The sequence below is a fragment of the Labrus mixtus genome, chromosome 11 (genome assembly GCF_963584025.1).
Source record: "Labrus mixtus chromosome 11, fLabMix1.1, whole genome shotgun sequence".
Taxonomy (NCBI): Eukaryota; Metazoa; Chordata; class Actinopteri; order Labriformes; family Labridae; genus Labrus; species Labrus mixtus.
The window spans coordinates 25,412,140-25,432,151 of NC_083622.1; the positions used below are offsets into that span (position 1 = coordinate 25,412,140).

The window sequence follows — 20,012 nt, forward strand, 5'->3', positions numbered from 1 at the left end:
AAACGTGTAGAAAGGGAGAATAATATGTGACCTTTAAGGCTTCGTTCAGATCTATTTCGTTTAAGTTTTAATTGGCCAATATTTTATTTCATTAAAATTTTGCTGGTATTACACTAATTTGTATTTTGTTTGATAGGGTGCTGTTGGGTGTCATCTGACTCATTATATGAATGGTATTTCAGTTCTAAACTAGTATTGTGAGTTCTGTATTATTGTTATTGGTATTGTTACCTGTCAGTATGCTTTATAATTTTAGGGCTGTACAGGATAACGTCTTGTCATTATCATAACCTCTGAATCACTTTAACCCTTCTCTACTGTTTTATGCAATTAGCAACAAGTCGAAGTGAAACATTTTAGTGTACATAACATGTTATTTATAATGTACACAAAATATTACAAAATAATTAGATTATTTCCTACATACAAAAAATGTAGCTCTATGAATTTAAAGAAATCAGTTATAAAGTAAAACTGAAACATTTCTCTTTCATATTTTGGAGTAAAACTTTTTTAATTAAGTTGCAATCATATCTGATTTAAACTTAAAGGACAATTTGTCACATTTAGCCTCAAGTCACTGATATTAATCGAACAAAAAACAAGAGTCCCGACTCCATGCATGCTGAGATCCATCTCCAGGCTGCAAAGATATATATCTCATCAGTTGGATTAAGAGACAGGGACTGATTTGCATACCATTCTATCATGCAAATAGGCTTTTGGAATTTGAACCCCCCAGTGCAGTAAAGTTTCTCTTATTGGTAATCAAAAAACTGCTTTCCACTTATACCATGCAATAAAGCCTCTACACATCTGGACCTTTTTTTCCATGTTTGTTGATGTGGTCTTCACTGTCCATATGCTTTTCCTTTGGGTTCCACACCTGATCATTTATCCCATGCAGGCATGGGTCCAGCTTTGATATACCAGCCATCTTTTTGTTGTCAGAGTTTAGCCTAGTTTATTTGTGTGTGTGTGCGTGTTTGTGTGTTTGTGTGTGTTTTTGGGGTAGCGATCTGTCCTGAAGCTGTTGCTCCAGCTGAGTTGGCAGCTCTCATGCACCATGGGATCATCCTGGAAAGATGCTGTTATTTATGCAGCGTGTCTAAACCAATCATCCTGACACAGATTTATGTAAACACAGCAGTTTCTTGGCATCCGATGAGGTTCACACACACACACACACACACACACACGAGGAGGAAGCTAAAGGTATTATTTGGTTTGGCTCTCCCTCAGTGGGCTCCGTGCAAAAAACCCAACACGCAAAAATGTGTTTTGGAAGCCTGAAAATGGGTAGCTAACGGGTCAGAGAGGAAGAGGGATGATGAGGTGAAATAAGGGGGTAAGAGCTTCTGAATTTGTATCTTTTAAAGAGTGTTGTAGTCTTTAAATACATAATAGTTATAATTAAGTTTGAACAAAGAGGTACACATTACATTTGGTAATGATAAGAACATAAAGAAGGCATTAGGGGCGCTGGTTTAGCTCAGTTACTAGCGCTGTCACAGTGTTTGCAGGTTCAACTCTCGTTCCTGATGCTTTCATCCCCGCCTCTCGATCTCCTCACATCCCCTGTCTCTCTAAAGCTGCCCTATCTAAAGAAAGGCAAAAGCCCAAAAAGAATCAAAATAATAATAATAAGACATACAATTACCACAAAACAACAGATAAATTATATCAAACATTTTATTGATCTTTTTTTGTTTTTATAAAATCCTTTACAAAAAAAACGTGATTTTTCCTCTATCTTTCCATTTTAAATCTCTATAAAATTAGGTCTGCGATTACGGAAGAGAGTGAAGGGAGCAGGCATAGATTTGAGACACAATCCTGTCTGATAAATATTTGAATGGGAGAATTAAAGTGTGTGTGTGTGTGTGTGTGTGTGTGTGTGTTACATGTATTTCTATATTTGAGACAACCAGTTAGAAGACCTCCCAAGTACATCAATACAAGGCAATAGATCCTACAACAGAAAAGGCAGGAATGTCAATATGAGATGTGTGGAGATAAGTCAGAGTATCATTCCAGTGTTAAACCATATCATGTAGGGAGCCATTATGCTTCACTGAATATTGATACAGAAAACAAAAAACAATCCACATTGAAATGAAAAACAGGGACCTTTTTCTTGCACAAGGCAGATGGGGAAAAAAGTGTATTTCTTCTGAAGGCACATCAATACATAACCCCCTGCCCTCTGAAACAATAACAAGAAGAGGAAGGGAAAAAGAAAAAAAAATAATAGAGAAAATGTCATCTTAAATATTGCACCAAGGTTCTTTCTGAAATGCGTTTCTGTTTACGACCATATTCAGTTGTCTTGATAGCTTTGTGTTTAGTAGGACTAGGGCTGTTTATTTGCTGTCGAGCTGATAGCACATCCTCAGAAGTGACAGATACCACACAACACACATCTCTGCTGGGACCCTTTCTCACACATTTTACTTAAAAGAGACAGGAAATCATTTTAATGAACCATGTCAATATGGGAATGCATGGCATTCCTCATGATTACAAAAAATAAAAATAAAAGCATATATGATCCATTGGCACAAGTTGGGCTGACAGGTACAGAACATTTATGTTTATGAAAAAGGTCTTTTATCTTCTGAAATGAAACTGAAACAAACAGAGGAGGCGTCGGGTGTGCTTAGAGTTCTATAGTATTGTCGAAGGCTTTACAGGGATTCATCATGCATCAATAAACTTTAAACTGATAATGCACAGTGATTTTAAAGACACAAGTGCACATAGTCAGTATTTTTAAATGATGTGTCAGATAACCTGATATGACGAACCGAGTGTAAATAAAGTGAAGGGTGAGTGGTCATAGAAGTGATGGAACCAAAATCCTTTTTCATCCATCTGCAACAAACTCCATGTCATGTTCCACTCACACTTGGCATCAAGTCACAGCCTGGTAGTTAATCAGATGCCGACAAACATGTAAAACCTGAATGTGTGTGCCAAACTGAATTGTGAAACATACTTAAATCCTGGTGATACATCGTTTCTAATTTTCAATGTGGCGCAAGCACAAACAGCAAACTGCCAATCCCATTCACCTGTGATTATGAGCGACACACACACTGGTGTTCTGCAAATATACTGACATTTGAAAGGCTCCTAATTGTACCCATTTAGTTTAAGACTGAACACAAATGTAACTCCTGTACATATTAAAGCATGTCTCCCATTAGGATCATATTTCTTCCCTGTGCTTTCTAAAAGTGTTAAAAATGCTTGATGAGGATTCTTGTCTAACTGGGTTAAACAGTCAATTACAATACCGACTCTGACGCCAATAAGCACTGTTTGAAATGTTAGCTCATGTCAAGTACTTGTCTGTTTGTTGTCAAATTGGATCTATGGCATAGAGGCAATAACCATATATAATATCTCTTGCTAGCAAAACCCCAAAAGACGTATTTCCTAGTTTTCACAGTGGTGTGTGTTTCAATTGGCAGGTTCAGCCCCCCTAACACAAGAAATTCTTATGAGCTATTGTTCTTCAGGCCAGCACGTATTCAAGTACCAATTCCAGCTCATTATATAAGCCTTTGAGTAAAAAAAAGGACAACTAAAAAACCCACAATTTTTTGCTGAAATAAAAGCCATTAAATGTCATAAGTATTGAACAGTCATTGTGTGAATATTTTCCCACAAAGTAAAATAAGAAATATCAAGCTAGTTTTGTGAGACTGTTGTGGTTTTATCAGGAAATTTTCTTCGAGATGGCACATAACGACAATTTAACTTGAGAGAGGGAAAATTAATTTTCATTACACTTCAGCGAGGAATGCTGACCTGAAGAATTCACTACAAGACCTGTTATTCCATCGATCATAAAGAAAATCACAAATCATGAAAAAAAAAAAAAGAAAGCAGCAAGATCAAGGTGCTCATTCTGCACCAAGTCCCAGGATCCCAACGCCATTAGATAAACTTGAGGCACTGTGAATATCAGATCAACCATCGTTACAACTCAGTTCTGTAGTGGAGGGGAATGTCATTCCTCTCCTCAACCACCCTGCTAGTTAAGACAATACACCGAGAGCAATGCTGGCCATTTGTTCACTGGATAGAAAAAATAGCTAGACACATTCCAAAATAGTGTTATCCTCTTCATAGTCAGTATTATCAATAATATTCTGTCAGCAAAAAGTTTGTGGAACCTGTGCAGAGTTTACAGAACGGACAAAATCTTTTGAACCAGTTTGGGGACACTGAAGCAGCAAGCTGGGATTTCCAACTCCATGACTTTGACAAATTCAGTTCAAAGTGGTGTGGATTTTAAGTCGTCAGGTGTCCTTCAGTCGGTGGTAGTCTTAGTGTACAGAGTGAGACCTGTGTGCTCATCTGTTCCCCAAAACACAAAAGAGAGAGAGTAGAAAGGAGAAATAAAGGACGACACAGCAGAGGAGTGCAGTTAATGTTGCGTCCTCCACATCTGTTTAGATTATTTTCCTCTTCTCAGCCCGCATGAAATCCCATTTGCTTCTCCATTGATCTGTCCCAAGCAATCATGGAAAGGCTCCACGTTTCTTTACATGTCCAACCCTCCCTCACTCTGACTTTGTTGTGTCAAGCGTGGGGGGGGGCTCTGGAGGGTTATAGCCTCTCGATGTCCCTGTACTTCTTCCGCAGAATAGACACCTGGTCTTTGAACAGCACTGGGTCCAGCCTCATCTGAGAGTGGACCAGTGGCATGGTGCCAAACCAGCTGGCAAACTTGTTCATGCAGGTCTGACGCTGGGCGAAATGGTCTGGGTCGGCCCAGCGAGATGCCCGGGAGCTCTGCGGGGGGAGAGAGGGGAAAAAGAGAGACAGACAAATGAATAATGCATCTATGATGACTGACCTTTCAGAGCCTGTCGCAATTATTCACACGTTTATTTATTTATTTATTGAATGCCATATTGCGAGAAAGCTAATTGCTGTTCAAATTTACGAATAGACAATGTTTCAACAGTTAACACTATTAAGGTTTAAGTGGTATGAAGTGTCTAACAGTCAACAGCCTCTACAAATATCAGGATAAACACACATCTGTTTATTCAATACTAAGCATAAACAAGGATGTGGGCTGTGACAGATCAAGGCCAGGTGTTTGTTAGTCGCTGTGATTTGCTAGTTACTTGCAAGCTAGCCCTCATTAGTTGTTCGAAATACAAATGAAGGCGCTCACAGACCGATCAGAAACTTTTGATGACGCCTACATGTTTATGTTCATAAATCTATATGTTTTTGTTTAAGCTTCTTCACACATCTACACAAGACTTGGTATTAAATTGCTCCTGTACTGGTTTTATGCACCCTTCGGTATTTTACCACCTGCCTTGATTCAACTGCACACTTTGGGGAGAAATTGTCCACAACGTAGAACATCGGTAATCAAATCATACTTCCACTTTGTTTTTTAGTATGCATAGACATCACTCAGATGAAAACTCAAAAGAAGACCAACTACTGATTGTTCTCTGAGAGCCATACCAGCGATCAGTAATCAACAAGAATCCCTCGCACAGTTCCTGTTCAACCTTCATGCATACATTTCCGGCCTCACCTGTCCCATCATTGTCTCCTTGTACTGTTTTTTCTGGGTGACCTTGATCGGTGGAAGTTTGGAGACAGACGACACCAGAAAATTCATCAGAATGTCTTCGCAGTTAGACATCTGGTCAACCATGGCCTTCAGACTGGCTGGAAGGTAGGAGGTGTACAAGTAGTGGTAGTACCTGGGAGCAAAAAAGTGAGAGATAAAAGGCATCAGTATTTAGCTAAACCAAAACAACAATGGAGTGTAAAGGAGTGAACTACAAGACAGAAGCAGGACGGGGTAGAAAATGGTTGTATCTCAGTACTTGTGATAGATGGCAGCCCCTGTTAGGACCATGGAGTAGTCGTTGGTCCATTTGGAGGTGTAACCCCAACGCTCCTTGTTGCTGTCCCAGAAGTGACTGCGGGCTGGGTAGCCAACAATGCGGTCTGGGAAACTCTGCCACACAGTGAAGGCGAAGTCGACCTGGAGCAAGGTCAGAGAGAATCAAAGAGGCAGAAGACATGAGGCCAGGAAACCAGGAACACATCATTCCAGGAACATTAGCAGCATGTAGTCTTAATTAAAAAGACGGTTCTCTGACCTCTGTGGTGGACAGCACTGTGTCCTCATCCAGACTGAGTACAGCATCAGTGGGGATGGTATCGTAGGGAAGAAAACGACTGCTTATAACCTGGTGTGATTAACAAAGACAAACAAACAAAAAAAAACAACAATAAGCAAATAGCTGGGAGTAAATAGCAGGTAAAAACAACCAGGGTACAAACAAAGTCCATGTGTGCACAGGTGAGGTAACACCTGCCCAACAAGAAGCGTTACAGGTTTCACATCATGCTACAAAGTTGTTGAATGTTGCTGCATTTACAGTAGAGTCAGCCAAGCATACACACTGACATAAAACAGATGACAGCAGGAATACAGCGCTCCACTGATGAAATGTAACCACAGATAGAAATCTACAAGCAGCAGAGTGGTTTCTCTCCTCGATGAACCCTGAAGCCTCTACTCTTTGGCAAGGAAACTCAAGCACACTACAGAAAGTGCCAGTTATTCTCCTGAATATACCAAAAGGCTTTCCATCAGTCACAGCAACAAATACATACTCAGTCACATCCCTCTTATATGCTTTGGATTCGGCTGTTCTCAAAAATATGTCATTGTGTTTCTTTGATAATTCATGTGTAGTAGAACAGTGCTGACAAATGCTGCTGGTGGCTGCCGGGGACCCATCTGTGCAGCTGCTTTTGCAACTGACCTTAAAAGTCCCCTTTGTCCCTGCTCCTCAGTTCTAATTTGTCTAACATTGCTGTGATTTATTCAACAACATGAAATACTCATTTGATTAATAGTATATAAAAAGGAGGTTTAGCTGAGGGACACATTTAGGAACTGCTATCCAATGTTTCAATTACAAAAAATCTATACACATGAAAGCTGCAAGGTTTTGGGTAAAAATGAAAAGATGTTTAGACATACGGTAATGTTTTTAATCACATGAAGCTTTATTTCAAAATTTAAACCAGGACACATCTGAGACTGAATCATAAAATAATATCTGAAGTGCTGAAGTGTCTAAACTCTTTAGAAGAGTAAAAGCGTTTGAGGCCGGTGCTTTTCCATGATCCCATTGTTCAATGATTCTAAAACTCATTATCTGCAAAGGGCAATGTGAAGAAAATAAAAGTCCAGAGAGAGCCTTGAAACATCAATAAACAATGAGAACTTAGATCTTTTTAAAATGTGGTTAGAAACATTGAAATGTCTGCAAGTTGTAACTTGTTCATCTTGACCTGGATTAAAGTGAAGGCTCTATGTGGAACGTGACATTGCTTGATGAGAGAAGTGTACCTTGCTTTCTCCCTCTATAACGATGACGGGGACAGAGGTGGCGGGCCAGCGGTGCTTGGCAGGAAGAGGCTTGTCACAGTTCCACAGAACGATCACCTGCACACAGGTGAAACAGGTGAAGCTTAGTCATCATTCTGAATACATCATGCTCATGATCATCTGCACACCTACTGTATGTTACCCTAGTGAGCTATTTATAAGTTCATTAATGTTTCACATTCCATGCCTGACTTTGTTATAAATGCAAGATCAGAAACAATAAAGCCCAATAAAGCCTCATTTCAATTCAAAAGACAACGTTTGATTTGCGTCCTATTCAAGTGAGAGACGACAACATAGAAACTCTTCAGTAGATCTATTTTCAGAACTGTCAGCAGGCCTTTACAAGAACCACAGTACATTATGGAAATCAGCAACAGCTCTAAACTCTCTGTGCAGCACATCATTTTCACGTTCTGTATTTGAAACTATGTTAAATTGCATCAAAGTCCCTTTTCAATTAAATTCACTCAATTCAATGTAATTTGTTACAGCAGCACACTCTATAACTCTGTGAATGTTAATGCTTTACTGTATTTCAGGTGCAGTCGTGTTATTATAGAATCTGCAGAGAGAGGAGCATCCGAGTGGATCTGTTGTGAAATTATTAGAACAACATCCCTTCATCCCCAGCGTGACAGAAAATGTATTTCAAAAGCAGTTTAAAGTCAAAACTGGACTGTAGTGATGTGATAAACCTAAAAATAATTCTGCCATAGACTAACAGCCCATTTTTCCACTTTGCTCCATTTCTGTGAAACATCTTAAAACATATTGTTTACAACTCTTTATGTTTTCGTTTCTTCTTCCTCATTTGATAAATTAGCATGAAATGACACTTCAGTGGGAGATCTACTCACATCCCATTAGCATATTCAGTCAATCAAACTATAACTCTGTGAGGTGCTAATAGCAGTGCACGGTGTGTTGGCCTTTGAATTACCTGAGCACAGTACTGGGATTTGGCCACAGCCACCAGAAGCTTCATGACCGGCTGTGACTGGGACACCAGCGGGGTCACCACGTGAATAATGGCGGTAAACTTGGGGTACGGCTTATTACCTGAGAACAGCAGAAACACGACAAAGATGAGACAAGAAGCTTTTTCAACCTTTAATGCATACAAAGTTTTCTGCTTCTCATTCGACACTATCACTCCAATGTAGATTGGTTAGGATGAGAAGTTTATAAGTATGTAGTATCTGTGTAGTATATTTGTGATTTAGTATATTTGTCTTTACTGTCACAATTTCCAAACTGAACTGCACAAAGCCGGACTTTGTCTTAGGTCAAACTATGTTGACATATTTGAGCATCCTGTAGTTTGTTCTTGTTACCTTCAAGCTGTATTTACTCAGCATTCAGTGTAAGAGAAAAAGGTTTAATAAGGCATGTAAAGGAGAAAGGTGCCAATTAAAATAAATCCCAAGGTCAGCAACAAGCCCCATGTTTGTCCAATTAATCACAGCAGAAGTACAGCACAACAACATGGCAGGTCTAATTGGTAAGCTTCGTTGTGACGAATCATGAATTAATAAAGATGGACTGCCTAAGTTGTGGCAATGTCACTGAGTCACATGTTAGTTTGAGGATTCAGCAGCTGCCACACACCAGATGTTCCTGAGCTGTGTGATGAAAATCAAACCTCAGGGTGTAGCGTTAATGCTGTTCGTAGCCAACAGCAGCATATGCATGAATAATGAACTGACCGAGCTTAGCGTAGTAGAAGGGAAATTCCCCCAGGTGTGTGGAGTACTGAGGCAGGGTGAAAAGGCCTCCAGGCAGGCTGTTCCACATCAGGTTACTCCTGGAGGTGTGCCGCAGCACCCGGTCCTGGATGATCTGCATAAATAAGGGAGCGGAGGAAAAACATATTTATGTCTTCTGCAAAGTGGTCTATTGATTGCTAATTGTCTTTATGTGACTCAAAGAGAAGCAACTCAAGTCCAAGATAAATCCTTAGTGGAACCAATTGGAAACAGTAAACAGGATGCCAGTAGGACATTTGCTTAGAGCCAAGATTTTCCATGTCCATACACTTCAAATTAAGCAATGATTATCCCAGTGTAATAAGCTGCTTGGAAGCTTGAGTGCAGACACATCCTCTCTCAAATATTCTGCTGAAACAATGAATCACTGCAAATAAGAAACTGCAATATCTAGTATATGTATGTTCATTTTTTTTTGCCATCATGTCTTGTCATAACAAAACAAATTCCTGTCCTGTCATTTTATTCTACTTGAATTTTTTGGGGATGAATATTATTTGTTTTGTTTTTAATGCATTACCTGGCTGATATATTAATATTGTGCTCTCACACTGTATTCTTAAAAATGATTTCATCATTTCCTAACTGATATGAAATTAATGTTCATCAAATACAGATTTGATCTTGTGATGGGTTTGATGTTTTTTCTTTTTCTTTCCCTGACTCTCAACATGCAACAAGAGTCTGCAAACATCTAAAACGGATTTACAAGTTGTATGAGCTAAAAAAAAAAAAAAAACTTTAACTTTGGTAACAATAATGCAAATAGATTCCATTTGAGGCTTTTATATAGAGAAATAAAACGTATACCAGTTAAACTGAAATATTGTGATCTAAACTTTACTATGCTGGCTTTGCTAAATAACCCCCCATCCTTCTCCTTCTCCTTTTCACATCATGTCTGCACATCATGAGCTACACTACGCATTAACCCATCACATTTCAGTCACATTACCAGTACCTCAACATTAACACAAACAATGTGTAAGCGGGCTTTACAGGCAAACAGAATCAACTGCTTCCACTCCCTCAAAGCTTTAAGAAGACTCTGGCACTGTGAGAGGATACCTTCATTAAATATTAAGCTTTCTCGGGGGGGTTTGTGGCAGCTACAGAACAAAACAAAGCCTTTTTACTTCTGCTAGGATATTGTGGTACTAAACAGATACTTGAGTGGAACCTCACCTGGTTATCAAAACAATACCTAAAGTCTCCTCAGGAATTCAAATGAATTGCAAGCTCAATAATAGATTCTATTTCAAGCCGAAACCCTGTCCTCCCTACAGTCTTGTACTATGGCATGTGTTGGAACAGGGATGAAATACTGAGAGTGTAAACAGATTGAAGATCAGCTTCTTGGGGCTGTAACTTCAGCCTGCTGACATAGAAATCCCAGCTGTGCAGCCCAGTGATCTGACTTCCTACCTCCTGGGAAAAGGCCTCTGTAACACTATCTGAGGACTAACTGCGGTCAGCAATAATGCCTATGAGCAACACAACAACAAAAAAAAAACGCCAATGCTTATCTGAGGGAGTAAGTAACAGAAGAAACATCAGCTAAGCATTTATTAATATTAAGTTAGAGGTGCACTGCTGGTAGTGGCTGGTACATGTGGGGATACACAAATGTATTTTTTGCAAGGAATTTGAATTCGTGCCTTACTTACAGACTCACACACCCTGCCAGCTCCTTTATCCTTTTTTAGTCCACCCTGTTCTCATCTTTGCTTGTTTGTAATTCTAGCCTGAGAGCAGTGTGATAGCCTGCTGCTCAGCAGGAAGAAAACAGACAAATGGTATCTGACAGGAACAAACTACTGACATGATTGATAGCCAAGCCACAGAAAGAAACGGCCTCAAAAACATGACAGCAGTGTTTAAGAGTATACATTATCCCTCCTGGTTTCTATCAAGCCTGGAGATGTTTCGTTGTGAGTATTTTGTCTGCAGCTGCACACTCTGCACGTCTAAGCTTGATAGTGCAAAGTCAATAAATGGGGGGGAACAACTGAGACACTCAAAAACACCATATTTGTGTGCAACAGTATCATATGTATGATCATGAATGTGTGTACCTCCAGTGTGGTCAACACGATCTTCTCCACTGAGTTGAAATAAGCCTCCCACAGGAACTGAGTCTGCTGTCTCAGGGACAGGATTTTATCCTGGTGGATGGAGCGCACTGTTGAAGGAATCTGAGACACAAGTGAACATGTGTGTTAGCATATACAATTCAGTAACTCAAAAGTAACCCTTGGTCTGCACTGGAGATTTAAAGCTTTAGAAGTAATTCAGAGCTTCACTAGGTCGAAAAAGCAAAGAAAATATGTAATTAGATAAGAAATCACTCAGTCAACATTAATTCTAAGAGGCAAACATACGGCTTCTACACTGTGTCACAAACCCTTTAAAAGAACAGGTCTGATGAAATTGGGGTCAACAACGCTGTCATACTAAAGAAAATAAAAGATTAACAGGCAATGTGGCAGCAGTGTACAATGAGCTCTTTTTCTGTTTGTTGTGACAAAAAAAATCAAACTTTAAGATCTTTTTTAAGATTTTACCTGTAATAGCAGCCTTTCATCCCCAATTACAGCTGCTGTATTCCAGTCCATAATCTCTGAGAAGGGAAGCTCCCAGCCATTACTCAGCATCACTGGCACACAAGCCGCCTGCACAAGTAGCACACAAACACAGAAGACAGAGGCGGTTAAAGAGATTCATATTTTGAGTTTGTAAAGCTACAAGCAATCAAATAAATTAAAAACTGCAGAGAGGAGAAAGCCGGAAAATAATATGACATGGCTTATGCTGTGCAAACCCATGCCATCACTGCACATGGACCATTTCCCGAGCAATTCAATCAGGCAATTTAACCAACAGGAGCAACTGATCTTCAAACACATGTCCATTAAGTACAGAACCACTGTAGAGCCTTGATGACTAACTGGAAGAGAGAATAGACAGGACAGCTTCATAAAATCATCATGACTGTATGTTCTGTGGAGAGGAAGACACACTTCATAACATACTTGAACATCAAAACAATGCATTCAAGAGATTAATAAAATCCTTGTTTCTATGCCCTTATTTTTGTATTCACCCATTTGTGAGCACAAACCGGTGTACATATTTGTGCCATGAGTTTAATTCCTAAGATGCGTGTTTGCAGCATCCTGCCTGCAGTGACCGGCCCTTTAATCTGTTAAGTGTGGTACCATTCACTGATTGGCCTTGGTCACCACACATGCACACACAGCACAAACACTCCTGCATCCAAGTGCTGCAGTGCCCGTCTAATCTCCTTGGTGTCATTAGCAAAGGCAGCAATCTGCTGAAACGCTTCCATGTTTTCCCTACCTATCTGCTCGGAGCAATCAACTAGAGACTCCTGGAGCTCAATCCTCTCCCAGCTCATCACATTATACACCAACACATCCACACCCACACACACAGGACAAACATTCATTAATAAGACTCCCTGCTGTGCACTGCCTACAATTGGCAAACACACGTGTAGCAGAGAATCTCAATGTGACTCCAGCCTACTGCTGGTCAGGGCACCTGCATCGCACAACCTGATCCTGCAGGTTTGCACTCCACGGTCATCTGCTGGAGGTCAGCCCTCCTCATCTGACATCCCAACTCTGGACTTCTACTTACTATCAGGGCTGCTCTAATGTAGCTAATACAGCTAGCTGGCCTGGCCTTTAACTTCCCATACTCATCCAGTGTCTGCCTGCCCTCCTCAACTCCTATGCTCCCGTCTAAGGCTGTGAGAGGAAAGATTCACTAATACCTCCAGGCCAGAGTCCAGCCCTCCACTCCAGCTAACCTCTGCTGCACGCTATCTCCCCTGCCGCTGCACTGATTTCTACCCCTGTGAGTACCTGGTCATAAGTCCAGTCTTACCTCGACTCAATCCTGGCTCCCCTGTGGGACAATTATCTCTCCATTCCTGTCAACAAACAGTCATATTCAGACTTCTGGTGAACACTTTTAAGCCCAACACCGGCTCAAGAATCTCTGTCTTCGGGCGCCGGATAGCCTAGCCGTTATCTTGCGCACCCCGCGTACAGAGGCTATAGTCCTTATCACAGCAGACTTGGATTTCACATCTGACCTCGCCCCTTTGCTACATGTCATCCTCCGGTCTCTCCTCCTACCATTTCCTGTCTCTTTTCAGCTATCCATTTTAATAAAGGCAAGAGGCGCAGAAAATATCTCTTTCTAACCTATTTATTTGTTGTTTTCTGCATTATTCGAACAAATAAATAGATGCTATTTTCACTGACATTAATTACAACTATCTCAGAGCACTTTATATGTTGACAATGTTGTGTTTACAAGCTGCAATGAACATTCCTACTAACTCTTCCTTCTTGCTCTTGTTTTGCCTCAAAAAAAGTCACTTGGGAAACTAACATCATCAACGGCAGAGCTTTGTTACAGAGCAGATCTCTATTGAAAAAGTGCTATTGAGAAACCAGTTCCAGTATTGAAAAGAGTAAGAGGCTTGTTAGAGGACAGGCTGACTCGAGGATGTGGTTAAAGAGTACCAAAGGAGGAATTGAAAAGAAGAATACAAAAACAAGACAGAAGAGATGACAGGCAGTGAGTCAGCCACAGCTGTATCAACACCGTCTGCCCCCTAACACTGTGACTGACAGTGAGTGAGAGGGCTACTGGGAGTTACCCATCATGTCCCTTTTTCCATTCTTAACCACTAAGCATTAATAGCCTTATTGTTCAGAAAACACAGCTGAATCACTATAACATGTCTTGAAGCAGTATTTTGTCTTTCAGTTCAGCTACAAACCAAATTACCAAAATGTACCTTACTATTAGGCACTTAACCTCAAACCTAAAGCACTACTATCTGAATCTTTATAAGTCAGCATTACATGAGGGTTAAATCTAAACCAGAATATTTGTGAGTTTAATTAAAAGGCACAATTTGTAACTCCAGAAAAGGAATACCTGTTGCGTCAACCTACTATGATTTGTTCACTTTTTTGGTTCATAGCAAGTGCCCAGATAGTTGCAGAGAGATTTAATGTGTAACAAAACAACTGACTCACCATTATGCAACAGACTCAGATTTATAAACAGCTAAGCTTAGTGTTAATGAGCAACATCTGTTTGTGAGTCACTGACCTGCAAAGCCTCTAAGAAGCGAAAGGAGCCCAGCCGTCGTCCTCGAGGTACCAGACAGAATGTGGAGTTGTAGAGCATTTCCCTGTAGTCATACCTGCAGGACGACAGAAACAAAAAGAAAAATAATAAGGAAATAATTCTTTCAACATTTGAAACAACACATCTTTGTCTTTTAACAGAAGATCCCTGTCACATATGTTCCATCAGTACGTTTATTTCTGTCTTTAAAAACATCTGATTTCCTAAAACAGACTCATTGTTCACTGTAGCACAGGCCCCAGAGCAGATAAGCCACCTCTTCTTGACAAAGAAATACCTGGAAAGCACACATACTTTCAGGGAGAACCCCCTGCTTTGATCTCAGCTCCTCTCTCTTCCCGTCACACAGAGCCATCTTTAAACCCTTTGCCCTCTCACCTGCACATCTCAACATCCCTCGTTCCTTCCTCATTCCTTTCATCCAATCTAAACCTCAGTCAGCACTTGCTTGGATTAAGGAGCTGCTTGGAATTCCTTCAGTGTGGATTTTATACCTGTCCCAGAGTGAGTGCATGAAAGGGTGCGCAAGGTTTCCATTCATCAGACTTGATTTCATCAGACAGCACTGAAAGTAGGCACATTTCATTCTTATTGATTCAAGCATTCAACGCAAAATTTGCAATGCATTCATTGCAAAAACGTAACTTCCATATTTGTTTTCACTTCAAAATGTGATCATGCTTTCATTAGAATCCAAATATGGATGTAAAGGTTAATGTACATATTGTCTACTCATTCCTTCTTTACTCTAAATGCAAGTATCAAGATTGATCGTTCATTGCAATTTTTTCCTGTCTCTCATGAGTGCAGTGCTGAGTGTTTTATCTCCAAATATAACTGTAGCATCTGTAGCATGGTCCCAGTTCAATGCAGACTCAATGCTTCAACTAATCCACTTGATCTTCACACGTCAACCCACAGCTAAGACGAGCCTGCTTTGTTTTAGGGACATGGATTCAAGTATATTTCAATAAAAAATGTACTTCACATATTTGCAAATATATATATGCTACAATGGGCAATGTACAGTGGTGGTAATGTTATATCTAACTAGATCATCCAACAAAGATTACACATATCATTTACAGTCACTGAAGTGTGTTGCATGAAGATCAAGAGCCATAAAGAGCATAAAAGCTTGGGTTACGCTTCATGCCTTCCATAGTAATACACAATAATGTCCACAGAAATCCATTATCAAGTCTGTTGATATAAGTAAGCTGCAGTATTATGGTACAAGATAGGTAACATCATGCTGCTGTGATCTCGGCAACCATTATCAAACAACAATTTTCCAATGTAATCGCCTGACTCTATCATACTGTAAGGGCTATCATTAAGCATGACGAACAAATAATCCAGCCAGATGCACATAATAACTGACTGCTTTGCAGGCCAATAAAAACAAAAGTATAGGTTTATATGTAGCCCTGGCTCAATGTAAATCTCCCATCCATTACGTTCCCTGTTGGTGTAAACTCAAAGCGGACCAGATGTTCCTCTCGCTGCATACCTCCATTCTTCTCTGCTCTAACAGATGTCTGCCTGTGGGGAGAGCAGACTCATAGTATGCTGCTGCATGTCAGTGAAGACATTAACGATGACTGTTCAAAAATATTTTCTTCATAAACTAACTCCTGTCACGCCGTGCACTTTCAGTTTTATTTTTCAAATATTTTTAAGTGTGAATGCATGAATGGTATTGATGAATTGGTGGCACTGTAGAAAATTAGGTCATTAAGTCATTGCCTGCATTTCAAAGCAGTTTCCATAATCAACTCCACACATCATGAGATAAATCCTCTGCACATTTTCAATGCTCTAAAATACAAATGGCTGCTGTTTGGCTGAGCAGTTTTATATTTTCAGATTGGTCAATGCTGTTATCACAACCTCAAAAAATAAAAAGCTTTAGCTAGTCTTTTATCAACTGAACATGAATGATGGAGCACAAATTACATTTTGACAATACTTAAAATTATACAGTTGAAGTACAACGATAACACTGGGATAAACTACTGTCTAACAACAGCCTTCAAAATTGGCCACAGAATATCAGGCTCCACTGCAGCATCATCTATCCTCCTAAAAAAAACAATTACATGCCCAATTTCATGGAACTTTTAAAAATGAGATATTGTAAAACATATTAGTGTTACACTAAATTTAAATTGATTGCACAGGAAAAATTCAACATTGAAACCAAAGTACAAAAATGTAGCCTACTGCACACAGATAATACATGAGGTTGACACATTCACCGGAGATTTAACTTCAACCAACTGTTCAGAGAGACCACAATGTCTAAATTTATTTTAGAAGTGGTTGTTCTTCAATAAGACCATAATGTATGTACTTTAAAAAAAAAAGAGGAAACCTGATCTCTCTTTCCATGTCTATTCTGCTTTCTCTGCAAGGGGGACAAAACTACGGAACTGTCTTTTCAAAGAGGACTAAATCAATGGCTCAAATCAAATCGACTGATCATGTTGCCTTGGTTCTATGCGTATGTCATTCTGAATGTTTTGCTTCTCTGTTGTCATTCTACTTTTGATCATTTCCGTCTTTCTATCTCTTTGTATTATTATTTTCATTCTAAGTCTCATTATTACTACCTGTATCTATCTTTTCTAAAGACTCCTGTGGACAAGTGTTGACAATAAGCATGATTGCTAAAACACTCAAACAATGCCTCCGGCTCATCCAATGTGAAGGTGATGTCCATGTAAAAAAAAAAAAAATCTATCTATCTATCTATCTTGGACAAAAGGACATGTGCATATATAAGACATTATAGTCTATTTCTGAAATCCATTGGAGGACAAACTCTTTAATAGAGAGGATTTCGGTAACTTCTTATTCATTGGCATTATTTTTTAGAAATGTAGCACCATCACTTCAAAACAACTCAGAACAATAATGAGCTACATGTCTCTGTTTGCTACAGTAAGCCTCTCATTTGGACAAAACAGAAAGGATCCGACAGTAAAATGGTACACCATCACCTCTTTTCATACTGTTGGAGATTGACTATTGTGCCATCTTTATACAAACCTTTTGATTCCTGGGCTTAATTAAACCTAATTTATAAATATTATCAGAGACGGATGCAGTGTGATACACAGAAAGACAAAAGGATAACAGGAAGAGAGCTGAGTCAAGAAAAAAGATCAACCAGTCTCCTAGCAACAAGAATGGATTGTGTTCAAAAAGAAATGCACAGCTCACTCTGTCAAAGAGGGCGAGGAGACGGAGAAGAACAGCCACAGTGTTTTTATTCGGTAATCTGCGTGAGAGACCACACACATTTACATCATAACAGCTCACAGAGAGGACTCAGAGAGCTCTATGACAGGATAAAACTTTTCACAGGGGTTCGTCTAAACTATGTTCTCTGCTGCAACAACGTGTCAGATTCATCCTCTGTCCTTGTCTGTAGACAATCTCATCTGAGATTTGGCAGTCAGGAAATTTTGCCCCGACCCCGAACGGTCAAAATAAAGAAAAAAAACACATATTCAGAAAGTCCTTTCCTTGTTGAAAAATGGAATAATATATTTTGAATTTATTCTTTGTTTGAATTATGATCATAACTTTAGTAATCTAATACATAAGATCGTGTGAGCTGAGAAAACTGTGGGAAAGGGAAAAGCAAAAAGACTCCTTACTGTCAATTATCAAAAAATATAAAATGAAAAAACGTCTTCGAAAGCTCAGCGGCCTGATTTATTGCACATGTTCAGTCAAAGAAGTATCCCACTTTGTGATAACATTGATAGCAAAACAAACTATTGAGTCTATTATTTTATCCTTACTGAAAAAGAACAGCCTCTGTGATTTGTGATTCAATGTGCAGTCTTAACACTGAAGTGTGCTATGGTGTAAATTTAAAATAATTTAATTACAAACAGCATAGCCTGGATCCAATAAAATACACCGCCTCAGGCTCAGTCCGATCACAGTGGGAATCCTCAACAATAAGAAAAAGATGGACTTCAGAGGGCAAAATGAAGGCAGCTCTAGCACTCTCTCTCCCCCCACTGTCCCATCACACACGGACTACATTTCTCATTTTCTGCTTCCTCTTTTTTGTCACAGTTGAGCCAAGTTGATGGGCAGTTGGCTTTTTCCCCGACTATGAGTTCAAGCCAGAGGAATTTCAGCCTGAAAGGCACTGAGTGAAAGTTAGTGTCATCAGATGAGAAGGGAAAAGACGGGGAAAACAGCAGTTGACAACCACATGTCGTATCCAAGCCCCACACAGCAAAAGCCACCCAGAGCAGGAATGTCAAACACGACGCAAACAGACACATAAAGCCTCCTTCTGATCATCTCAATACACACCAGAGAGACACTTCAATATTTCAGGACACTGCCAGACATGGTTGCTTTGTTTCTCCTGACAAGACTGCACACCAAGAGGCCGACATCGTGTACACAACATAGTGACAGGCAAAAGGGAGGGGGAAACTAGCAGGCTGCCCAAGCGCAAAAGCAAATGCTTTCTATATAATAGATGAACTTTCTTTCTAGTAGACAAGCATCAGATCTCTGTGTGTAAAGAAAACACAATTTGCAGGCATAAGAGCGATCACTACATGACTGTTATGATCCCAGCAAGACAATTAATCAACGCTTGTAACATAATGTTAATAAGCGCTCCTCATACTCATTTTACATGGGGTTAATTAGGTCCCAACATTAACCCCAGAAAGCCCTCTGGTATTGAAATAGTGTTTGATACCTCCGTAGAAAGAGATCCCTGATGAATGTGGAAACATTAGACGTGAGCAGCAGTTTTATTGCACTTGTAGATCTGGTACACATATCCAATTAATCACCTCGTTAGAATGTTTGATTTTTCTGTTTTATGTCAGTGTGTGTGAGGGTGTTCATATTACCTAGAGATAAGGTTTCCAGCAATGCAATCCATAAGATACTTTAATAGATGAGAGAATAAATTGTGTCAAGAATAACTGTGAAAAATGTGACACTAACTGGAGCTTAAAAAACTCCAGTTGCCTCACAATATCTCCTCAGGATATATACATTAGGGATTAATGGTCAAAGCTTTTATTACTGAGATTCTCTGCACTATATTGTACTTAACTGCATAGTTAATCTTGACTGTTTTAACGGCAGCCATGATGGATGAACAACTTATTTTAAGCAATGGAGCTGGCTAACAATGCCATGATGTAGGGATGGGAGCATAATCCTGTGACAAAAAATATGAGGTTGGCAGCAGAGTTAAAGGGAAAGCTAGAACTCAATTGAGAACAATACTTGTTCACATGAGCTTGGCTGTGTTTCAGCACCTCAAGGGTAAATGTGCATAGTGCCTCATTCTAATTTATCAACTTCAAATTCTTAATCCAAATGGAGTTGGTCACAATGAGTAGTTCAGCAATAAAAGCTGTTTATGGAATGGAATAACCACAACATATTAGTATCTATTGCAGATTTAATCAGAAACAAAAGGCCAAATTAAATCCAAACATGTTTGTAACAAGTAATAATTTTGTCTTCATGATTATGCTTGAGCCACAGCATACAATGACATGAAGTCCAAGACATGTCCAGACAATACA

The 20,012-nt window shown here is 39.6% G+C and overlaps 1 protein-coding gene across 1 annotated transcript in view; it reads right to left on the reverse strand.

Moving 5' to 3' along the window:
• Positions 1–1,674: 1,674 nt before the first annotated feature.
• Positions 1,675–20,012, reverse strand: part of LOC132984283 (exostosin-1-like) — a 36,794-nt gene continuing 18,456 nt past the window's right edge. Inside the window, exons 2-11 of the mRNA XM_061051053.1 lie at positions 14,383–14,476; positions 11,790–11,897; positions 11,301–11,420; positions 9,166–9,298; positions 8,400–8,518; positions 7,418–7,513; positions 6,153–6,242; positions 5,874–6,034; positions 5,576–5,747; positions 1,675–4,806 (exon numbers count right to left, since the gene is read on the reverse strand). Of these exons, the coding sequence (XP_060907036.1) occupies positions 4,621–4,806; positions 5,576–5,747; positions 5,874–6,034; positions 6,153–6,242; positions 7,418–7,513; positions 8,400–8,518; positions 9,166–9,298; positions 11,301–11,420; positions 11,790–11,897; positions 14,383–14,476 (1,279 nt within the window). The 3' untranslated portion in view covers positions 1,675–4,620. The remainder of the gene's footprint in view (positions 4,807–5,575; positions 5,748–5,873; positions 6,035–6,152; positions 6,243–7,417; positions 7,514–8,399; positions 8,519–9,165; positions 9,299–11,300; positions 11,421–11,789; positions 11,898–14,382; positions 14,477–20,012) is intronic.